Raw genomic sequence first — 10,891 nt, forward strand, 5'->3', positions numbered from 1 at the left:
TTAGATCCTACCCTAAAAAGAATGTTATGATGAAATGTATTTATTCGCATCAGAACGAAGCTCAGGATATAGCTCTAAGTTAATTTTATTTGGAGAGAAAATTTCATTAAAATAGATAAAGGCCTTGTTTCAAAAACGGAGTAACAGAACTAATGCATTTTGCTCAGGTCTGAGCACTTCAGTCAAAGCTCAATGCTTAAAGTGACATTTTCAAGATACGATAGTACCGACGAAGGAATATCTCACAGGACGATGGAATATCACCGTGATAAATCAACTGAAAATGAGACAGAGCACCCACGTGGCAAAGAAGCTCTTGTGTTGATTTTCTATCCACGTGGTTTTAGGACCAGGTGACTGTGAGTGGACCTAGCTGGTATTTTATCTGAACTTAGGGGTTTTTGGAAATGTATGTTTTGACAGGATCTGATCCCGGTCTCTATGGATCTTATAGACTTCAATTGGCAGTCGGCAGCTCTGACTCACGGCTTTGTTTGTACTCCTATGTTTCAACACATCAGAAAAAGCTATTTTTTTTCCCCTATAGTTTCTAAGAATGTCTCTCGATTACAGAGCCTGAGTCTGAATCGTTTCTGGTTCCCTTTTCTAGCTCATAGCCATCTTATTTCTTGTATATATATGTCCATTACAGTGTCTTTCAGAATCCATCAGGGATACGGCATCGATATGCAACATTTTACTGACTTAAAGGCATTGCAGAAAACATTTTTTGCAATAAACAACATTTAATATATGTATTTCTTTTTCTTTTGCCCATACATGACGGCAATGAAAACAAATATTCTCGTATTTAATATGTTTATTTCTTTTTCTTTTGCCCATACATGACGGCAATGAAAACAAATATTCTCGTATTTAATATGTTTATTTCTTTTTCTTTTGCCCATACATGACTGCAATGAAAACAAATATTCTCGTATTTCATATATTTATTTCTTTTTCTTTTGCCCATACATGACGGCAAGGAAAACAAATATTCTCGTATTTCATATGACTTCTACAATAACCGCTTCCTTTACCTGAATGGCTACCATATTTTTGGTTCGTGGTTTTACACTTGTGGTCAAATGTTGCCATTCTCTCTGTTGATACAATTACATTTCCTAATCACTCTTCAGTTCCACCTGCTACATGACATACCTCATTGACGCATTGCTAAATAACAATGGTTAAGTGTTATATAGTTCTTCCTAGTCTCCTTGAATTCTTTGTTATCTCTATATTTTTTTTTTTTGTCTTTCTCTGCAGATCATCTAAGGTCCTATTTGCCTGCCGCTCTGACTACCGGCTAGTGTTTCGAAAACACCCAGTTACTTCCATTACAAAAACTTGAAAACGCACATCTTTGTGATTTAGTGGGTTATGCTTTCTTTCTTGGTCCTCGTTTCCTGACTTTGGAGAACATGTTTTCTGCACCACCAATAGGTTGTGCATGTACATATAAAAAGAAGGGCCCCTTCCTGCCTTCTCAGATGCAGGGTGGGGGTGGGTCAATGAAACACAAATACGCAACAAGAATCATAATACACAGATATATAAACTTCCATGACAACACCAAAGGAAGAGATATTAGTATAGTCTAAAATAATGGGAATTATTTTACATGTAGGAAAAGCAAAGTTTTCTAGAATGAAGAGAACTTTGAGATATAATATAAATGTTCTGTATGAATACGGTTTATGAAGGAATAGCAGTGTTCATTGACCTGGAGAGTTAGATTCTGCGACGTTCACTCATGGTAGAGTCTTAAACGATATCCGCTCCATTTCTCTTTTGTAAACCCTTAGAATATCCCGTACCGAAGCCTTTAAATAGTGGATAGATTAGGAAAAAATCGGACATGTTTTGCTACACTTGATGTTCTCATCGTTTGTTTAGAAACATACTAAATGTCATTTTCAAAGGGCGACACCCCCCAGAAAAACCAGAAATAAAACTGTGTGTGGAAATGACGGCTCATTCTATGTAGCCGCTTATTATTCTTTGCACTTTTCAACCCTTCTGAAAATTATTATCTAGAAAGCTATGAATAATAACTGCTATCAAACAAGATTATCATTCATTTGAAGCAACTTTGCGTCTTCTTATGAAGCTCTCCATGAGTGACATCGTAAGAAACCGTCTCTCCATTCTTGGGGGTCTGGTGGCATTTTATCTATATTTCCTGGTGATACTTCATTATTTCTTTTTTTTTTTTTTAAACTTTTATTTAATGAATATAAATTTCCAGTGTACAGCTTATGGGTTACAATGGCTTCCCCCCCTCCCATAACTTCCCTCCCGCCCGCAACCCTCCCCTTTCCCGCTCCCTCTCCCCTTCCATTCACATCAAGATTCATTTTCAATTCTCTTTATATACAGAAGATCAGTTTGGTATACATTAAGTAAAGATTGCAACAGTTTGCACCCACATAGAAACACAAAGTGAAACATACTGTTTGAGTACTAGTTATAGCATTAAATCACAATGGACAGCACATTAAAGACAGAGATCCTACATAATAGTTTTTTTAAAAAAATTAATTAATTTTCTATGCCATTTCCAATAAGGTAACATCTTCTCTCCCCCACTGACATGTTCCATGTGAACACAAACTGGTTTCGTTATTCAACTTTCCAAAGCACCCACCAGTTAAGTATTTTATTTATAGTCCAAGCCCAAAAGTTGTTGAATAAATGGAATGAACGAGCCATCCTACGGAAAGCTGGTTCTTGGGCTTGTTACTCATAGGATATTATTTCAAATATTGACTTCCGAAGCAGTAACCCCAAAATTAATAGGAAATGGAGTGAACATCAGGAAAATTGAGCTCTGAACTTTGTCATCTGTTTGGAAAATACTTTATAAAAAATGCTTGTTTTGACAACATTCTGACAGATTGCCTTATGAGATGTGCCCACAGCTGAGTATATTCAGAGGTGTACCAGCTAAAGGACAAATGAATTTCGGATTTAGCTTTCAGGCTTATATTTGCCAACAATCAAAAATGAATCAAAATGGAAAGAAAGCAATGAGATTAAATTGCTAATGAGCAAAACCAAAGCAATGTATGAATTATTGCACAATATATAATATATAGAATAGAATATAGAATATTACAGATACAGAATATGAACACTTCACAATGCATTATGCAAAATCCATTTACAAGATAAACTATTTAAAATATGAGCCTATAAACTAAAATACTGAAAGAATTCAATTATTAATTCTTTCCTTTTACAACTTTTCATTCAGAATAACAATAGCAGAAATGACAGTTTATGTAGACTGTTAACTACATTTCTGTAATATTAGACAAACGAAGCCACAATACTCTTTGGTTGATGTCTAACTGAACAAAGTACCCACCAGCCTTGACATGTTCACCTTATAATTCTATATTATTTGCTATTTCAGATAAATAATTTCAAGTAAACAATTAGAATATTGAAACAAGAAGGAACCTAAAATTCTTCATGTTTTAGAGCCTCTTCTCACAAAATAAAAAGTTAAAGAGGCCCGAGTTATGAAAAATGACATGGTTTTATCAGATTTAGTGCACTTTCATGTAGATATTTGTGGGAGAAGACACAGAGTTGTCGAACTTAGCCAATAATAAGCAAAATATAAAAATATTTAAATCGATGGCTATTTCAAATAACGTCGAAATAAGTACTATACTTGCTACCCTCTGCATTTTATAATTAAAAAAAACCTGTAAAACGTTTTTTTCAGAATCAACTATTCCAACATTTAGAAAGTTTCCCGAAGTAGTCCTATGAATGTAAATGGAACCAAAAAAAAAAATAAAAATAAAAATAAATGTAAATGGAACCTACCTTTGAAATTTGGCCGGATTCTTGCATCATATCCCGATGTCCTTCCCATCAATTTGTCCAAGAAATCCGAGGGAGACAGAGTCTGCGAAGGCGGTTTTCCGGACCTGGAGTCATGGTCTTTGCAGAAAGCCGTCCTAAACACACCATGAACTATTTTAGCCACAATTCCATTCTCGTATTCTGAGAGCACAGATGCTCATAGGATGTTGAACATTATATTTTTTGGGTAAAGATTAGTTGATGTGTTATTCAGAAGAAAAAAAAAAAAAGAGAGAAAACAAACTCTTTGGTCAACTTTCTGAACTTGTGCAATAGTCTGACGTTAACTTGAAATGATAAAGTGTAAATCCTGAGTCGTAGGTCGTACGGTTCTGAACTTAAAAACTATAAGAGGTTTGAGATGAGACAATTTACATCGTTTTATGATGTAGACTTTGTGCCCGTCTATTTTTTCTTTCTAGAGTGATCAGAGAAGTGAGGATGATAATTTCTGAAATTAATGTGATTGGCCATTTCCCCGTGGCTTAAAAATGTTCTTGTAGTTCAGTCCTAAATATAAATTCTCTATCTTTTATAAGAGATATGTGATATGAGAAGCCAAACAAAGTAAATGCTGCAACTAATTATACCATTTTGCTTTTTTTTTTTAATCACCTGATAGATTCTATTCCAGGTATCACAGTAGTATTTTTCAATGTGATGACTAAAAAGAACCTTCAGTTAGAAATTTAGCTTCATTTTAAAAATAGGTCAACAATGAGCAAGTCTTTCCTTACGTTATTTTATCAGTAGTTATTTATATATGAGCCTTCGAATTGTTGACTCTCCAATAAGAATTCATAAGAAAGACAAATAAATTTTGTCTTTTGAATTATCAAATATGCTAAAAGTAGATTGGGAAATGTCTCAACTTTTCATATCGCTGATAAAAAATTAATAGAAATCTAATAAAAGATAATATGTGGATTTTAACAAAATCAATTATTTTATAGTACACAGCAGTTGCCTGAACGTTAATTTCCCCCAAAGCATATATTTTACAAGCTTTGTTTGCAATGGTTTGACAAAAAGTCTTGTTAAGGCTGTCACTAAGAAAATGCTACACTTTTGCTAGTTTTTTTCAGTGAAGAGACACAAATGTAAGTGTAAAGGTAACATAAGTATTTGGTAGGACTTAAAATGGATACAATCATCCAGAAATACTCACATTCCCATATGCAGGTTCATCTGAGTAATCAAGTATTATCTGATTATGATGATGGTGGTAGTGGTGAGGGTGATGATGGTGATGAAGATGATGACTCTAACAAAACCCCAGTCTATATATTTTTTTTTCTTAATCATAGTAGGAGGTGTGAACCTGAAAGGAACACAGTGAGTTTTCCCAGTATTCATAGCTATGTGTTCCATTTCACTTGGTTCTGTGAAAAAAATATAAAATGTGGTATAAATGAAGAGTCCTACACTTTGTTGTAAGAATATCTCCTCTCTCTATCCTGTCTTAGACCATCTACTATCAGATGATTATTTTAATCACAGGTAATAATTTGATAGCTTGAAGTAGCAATCGATTTGACAATTACGTGGAAAAACGCAAGTGTGCAAATAATTTATCACTTATTTTAATTATGCACGCTCCATTCCGCATGCCTACATAAAGGCAAAGATGTCCTATTAATTAAATTTTGGTAGGCAATTGGTTTCCAAATAGACTATACACTAGGATGTAGCATTGAAAAGAGATTTTTCAACATTTCAAGAAAATTTCTCAATTGTAGTGTGCTCCTAGTTGCTGGAATTACAAGTACCAAGTTGGCAGAGAATTAGGATTCTTTTATAGTTTATATACAATGGGCACGCTCCTGGTAAATTAATCCAATCACTTGCACCACATGAAAACTATTGCCCCTAATAATCCTTTTAAGTGACTTCCGGAAGAATTCAAAAGCAAAAAAAATATCACCCTTATATTGCAATATGAAGAACATGCAACTTATCAGACTACCTTAACATTGTATTGGCTGTGAGAACGCGTGTTGAGATGCATAGAGTGGCGCGACGGACCATTAAACTTGCTTTTGTAAAAAAATTTGTACCACCTTCCCACCATAATTAAGCTTTTTTTTTTTTTAAATGAAGAAAAAAAGAAATTCATTATTCACTATAAAATGAAAACCACATGATGCCGGACACAGAAAAATAGCTAAGAATCACACCACGATCCCGTTCTCGTCCAAACAGTTTTCATGTGCAAAATACCAGCATGCAAAGTCGTTTCTCACCTACCTGAAGCGATTTGTTTCTAAGAAAAATGCAAACAAGGCTGTCACAATGTGCAGTAGCTGCCGGTTCATTCCTGTTTTCTGTGATGCTGGTGGAGAGAAATCCCGAAAATGATTCCAGAAAGAAGCTAGGGGGGGGGGCAAAAAAAAAAAAAAAAAGTCTTTCTCTATTGCCCAGATTCAAAATCGGGCAGACATGTCGTTTCCTTGAAAACCAAAAAGACATTTGGATAACAGTGTGGTGAGAAAAAACAAAAAGTGCCAGTCCTGGGCGTCATGGTCAGGTGCAACCGAGGCTCAGGACCATCAGTGAACCGAGCCAAAGACAAAGCCTCAGGACTGGTGAATTCCCCCCCCCAGCTGCTTTTCCCTGAATAATAATAATAGTAATAATAATAATAATTAAAAAAAATGCTGCTACCTTAATCACATCACCATGCAAAAGGGGGCTGGTGACAATGCCATGCTGGAAGTCAGGGTGCTGTGTGGCTTTTGTTTTATATCTTCTCTGTTTAGCAAAAAAATGTTCTTTTTTTTAAAAAAAAAAAATGTTCTTTTTTTTAAAAAAAAAAAAGTTGTAAATGAGGGAGAAAAAAAAGGACTCTCTGCGCTGGAGGGGGTGGTGGGGGGGAAAAGAGAGGAAGATTGGTGAGATTCTGTGCTGGAATGAGGGCTACAGAGAGAGAGACGTGATGTTCCCCAGCCTATGCATTTCAGCACTCGGACAGCTCCTAGCTCTGAAGTGCGCATGTTTTTTTTTTTTTTTTTTTGCAGTCGCTTGGGGCAGGGCGGGGGGGTCGGAAAGAGGCATTCCAGAGCGACTTGGATGTTCCCAGAGGTTGCTTGAAGGGGGGGGGGGGGGTGCAAGCACATTGGGGGGGGGGGGGAAACAGAGAAACAGGATTCAGACTACTGACATGATAACAAAGGGTGTGTGAGTAGTCCACTCCCAGATAGTGGGAATGATAGGCAAAAGAGAAAAGGAAGGAAGGAAGGAAAGAGGACATTTCCTGGGCATACAGAAGCTCGTGTACAGAAACACGTGCGTGCAGAATCCATAATTTAATTTACAGGTCCTTTACACCTGCCTCACCTCTTGGGTGTTTGCATTGGATTTTTTTTCATGTGTTCTCCAAGGACCTCTCTTACCTCTGAAGGGAAAGCCCCTTCCACTGAGCCTGTCTTCAGTGGCTCAAAATCTTTGGGGATATTCTTCACGTTAAAAAAAAAAAAAAGATTTGTAGAGAAGAAAAAAAAAAAAAAAAAAAGATAATAGACCAGCAGGGGGCAGTAGCAATCTTTTCCTGCCTTGGTGAAAGGTTAGAATCAGGCTCCATTGATCTTCTGTATATAGAGAGAATTGAAAATGAATCTTGATGTGAATGGGGGGGGGGAGCGGGAGAGGGGAGGGTTGCGGGTGGGAGGGAAGTTATGGGAGGGGGAAGCCATTGTAATCCATAAGCTGTACACTGGAAATTTCTATTCATTAAATAAAAGTTAAAAAAAAAAAAAAAGAAATCCAATTTTCCCAGAAAAAAAAAAAAAAAGAAATGGAGGAAGGAAAAGTGAGGTTAAAAGTTAACCACTAGGAAGGGTCATGTCATGAAGTGTAAGATGTTCTTCTGCTAGGTTGGGTTAAACTGACGGATAATAGTGAAAGTTAAAAAAAAATCCAGTGCAAAAATCTTGACGGGTAACCCTGTTATCTGAAGTTATATTTACAAATATTACTAATAATAAAAGCAGAAAAGGGTAAGATTGTTCAATGTAAGTAAACTAGCGATTTCTAAGGGGGAATGAAAAAGATGTTGTACCCAAAGATGTGTGAGTAAAACTACATTTTTGTCTGTGAAATAAAACCTTGTCAGTCACCGTGTCATTCCATGACAGCTTTAATATTAAAAACAAGAGAATATAATTAATTTTTAGTCCATGAGCGAGTGCCCTGCCCTTGAATACGTTTAAATATTACAGCAGAGTAGCAAAGAATTCTATGTTTTGGAAAAGCGAATTCCGAGAGGAAAAATTGCAAGTTTTATTGAACCTGTTAATGCTCATGTAAATTAGCTGAGAATCCCGTTCAAATGCAAGTTCTGACTCAGTGGGTCCGGCATGGGGCCCGAGAGTCTGCATTTCTAACAAGTTCCTAGTTGAAGCTGGTCCTGCCGGTTCACAGGTCACAATTGGAACAGCAAGGCTCTTCATGCCATTTCGTTAAATTTCTATTCCACCATAGAATATATGTTTCTATTCCACCATAGAATATATATTGCACCATAACAGTGAAAATTTAAGAACCGCCTCTGAGATGAATGTAGCAGCACCCAAGCGTTCTGCTTACGTAAAAAAATCAGGTCTTTGGGTGCGTGTTATTAACCCTCGATCTAGCGAATGTGATTCAATTTAAAAGGAAAAAAAAAAAACAGTATGGAATATTGTAAGACATCCTTGGGCTGCGGCATCAAATCTATTGTCTTCCGAATTCATCCACATAGGGACTCTAGGTCTGGTTTTTATCTCTGCGGTCTTGACCCAAAAATAAAATCAATTTCTGTAACTACGTTTCTTCCACTGGTACTATATGGAATGATAATGACACTATTTTTGTGCTTGGGATTCTTTTCCAAAAGAAAATACAAATGTAAAAAATAGGACAACATGATTTGTCCCAAATTTAAAGTTCTGACGAGGCTTAAGGCAGTGCACGTCTTTGCCAGTAATTCTTTTTTTTTTTTTTTTTTTTTTTTGACAGGCAGAGTGGACAGTGAGAGAGAGAGACAGAGAGAAAGGTCTTCCTTTTTGCCGTTGGTTCACCCTCCAAGATGGCCGCCACCTCAATCCCAAGATGGCCACCACCTCACTCCCAAGATGGCCACCTCCCGGGCCACAGCAGAGATAGACAGTGAGAGAGAGAGACAGAGAGAAAGGTCTTCCTTTTTGCCGTTGGTTCACCCTCCAATGGCCGCTGCGGCCGGCGCACCGCGCTGATCTGAAGCCAGGAGCCAGGTGTTTCTCCTGGTCTCCCATGGGGTGCAGGGCCCAAGCACTTGGGCCATCCTCCACTGCCTTCCCGGGCCATAGCAGAGAGCTGGCCTGGAAGAGGGGCCACCGGGATAGAATCCGGCGCCCCAACCGGGACTAGAACCCGGTGTGCCGGCGCCGCAAGGAGGAGGATTAGCCTGTTAAGCCACGGCGCCGGCCCAGTAATTCTTTTAACAACAGTCGTATTATTAACCAGGAGTGGGGTGAGTATGGAAACCTGTGACAAAAGGAGATTCTGGCCAGTGGCATGAAATCATGGCATATATTATGTTAGAGTTGGAAAGGACTTTAGAGATGATCTTGTCTAACCTCCTCATTTTATTTCTAAAATTTAAATTTTTTTAAATAAATTTAAAATTTTTTGATTAATTCAAAGAAAGAGATCTTCCTAAGTCTACCAATGGATTCTTTGTAACTGAGGCCAAAGAACATTTGTTTTACTCATATTACTGGGCATTTCCATGATGCCTTACTTCATTGGCTTCTTCTTTCTTGTCCTATTTTGCCTCCTACTTGGTCTCCTCGCTAAGGACTCTCCCTCTACCTGGTGTGTAACCACTGGACTTATTAGCAGCTATATTCTAAGCTCTCTCTCTTCTCACATTATAGTTTTGTAGATAATATTGTGATAATATTCTATTATCATTTCATGCAGAGGATACATGGATGTGTATTTCTATCAAGACCCATAAATCCAACTGCTTCCTAAATAATTCCTTTTGGCTGTCTTAAAAATCTCCTCAAACTCTTCACGTGAAAACGGAACTTTTGGTTAATTTCTCCATCCTGCTGGTACTCATTCTACTTCACTTGTTTCCCTGTCCCAAGTCCAATGCCCAAGATATGATCTCTAAAAACTCCCTCTCAACCACCTACCATATCCGGTTCTCACCACGTCCTATTGATTTTATCCCCCAAATATCTACCAAGGCCGTCCATTTCTTTCCTCCTCAACCTCTATGATCCCAGTACGGATGTCTTGATTTCTTATCTTGCGCTGCTGTAGAGAACCACCTTACTAGAGTATCCGATCCAACCGCTGGCCCTCTTCCACCTCATCCCTTGCTTCAGCCACAGTGGTTGTTCAAATACCAGGATCTGGTTATGTCACAGTCCCTGGTTAACGCTATAGCTCTCCACTGAAGTTTGGGTAGAACAAAGAAACTACTTGATCATCCCCTACTCTTCTTATCCTTCCCCTCTAAACATATTGATTGTTTTTTAGTCCCTCATTCTTGCTGTATTGCTTAATCTTATGAAGTGCTCATGCCTCTCATCTTTGTCTAGTTCATACCAGCTTATTTTTCAAATTCCTGCTCATGTATTACTTCCTTAAGACCTTCTCTAACCTGCGTAATTCTATCAACTCAGATTCAATGAACTCATCACCACTGCATGCACACCTGTGTAGGACTATTTAATTATCTTATGAGCTTTGCAATGGAGAAGGAGAGCAGATGTTTTGGTCCATCATTGTATCCTCATATTTTCAGTGATGACAATAATCATGATGGTACTACTGAAGGTAACCAGAAGTGCTGCTTAGTCAAAGTAATGTGTGTAAATATTTGTAGTGTGTGGTTAACAAATATTTCTGTCAAGAATTATTTGTTAGGAAATTAACAAATTAAGAGCTGCGATTATTTGAAAGAACACCAAGTTCAGTGGCTCAGCATTCTAAGGCGTGAAATGAAACTCAAAGTAGAACAATATGAACCTGATTG

At 37.4% G+C, this 10,891-nt stretch overlaps 1 protein-coding gene across 1 annotated transcript in view; it reads right to left on the reverse strand.

The window, feature by feature from the left end:
- GLRA2 (glycine receptor alpha 2) overlaps nt 1–6,197 on the reverse strand; it is a 542,545-nt gene extending 536,348 nt beyond the window's left edge. Inside the window, exons 1-2 of the mRNA XM_062183520.1 lie at nt 6,130–6,197; nt 3,844–3,977 (exon numbers count right to left, since the gene is read on the reverse strand). Coding sequence (XP_062039504.1) covers nt 3,844–3,977; nt 6,130–6,197 — 202 coding nt within the window. The remainder of the gene's footprint in view (nt 1–3,843; nt 3,978–6,129) is intronic.
- Nucleotides 6,198–10,891: the final 4,694 nt, after the last annotated feature.

Source organism: Lepus europaeus, chromosome X, assembly GCF_033115175.1.
Source record: "Lepus europaeus isolate LE1 chromosome X, mLepTim1.pri, whole genome shotgun sequence".
Taxonomy (NCBI): Eukaryota; Metazoa; Chordata; class Mammalia; order Lagomorpha; family Leporidae; genus Lepus; species Lepus europaeus.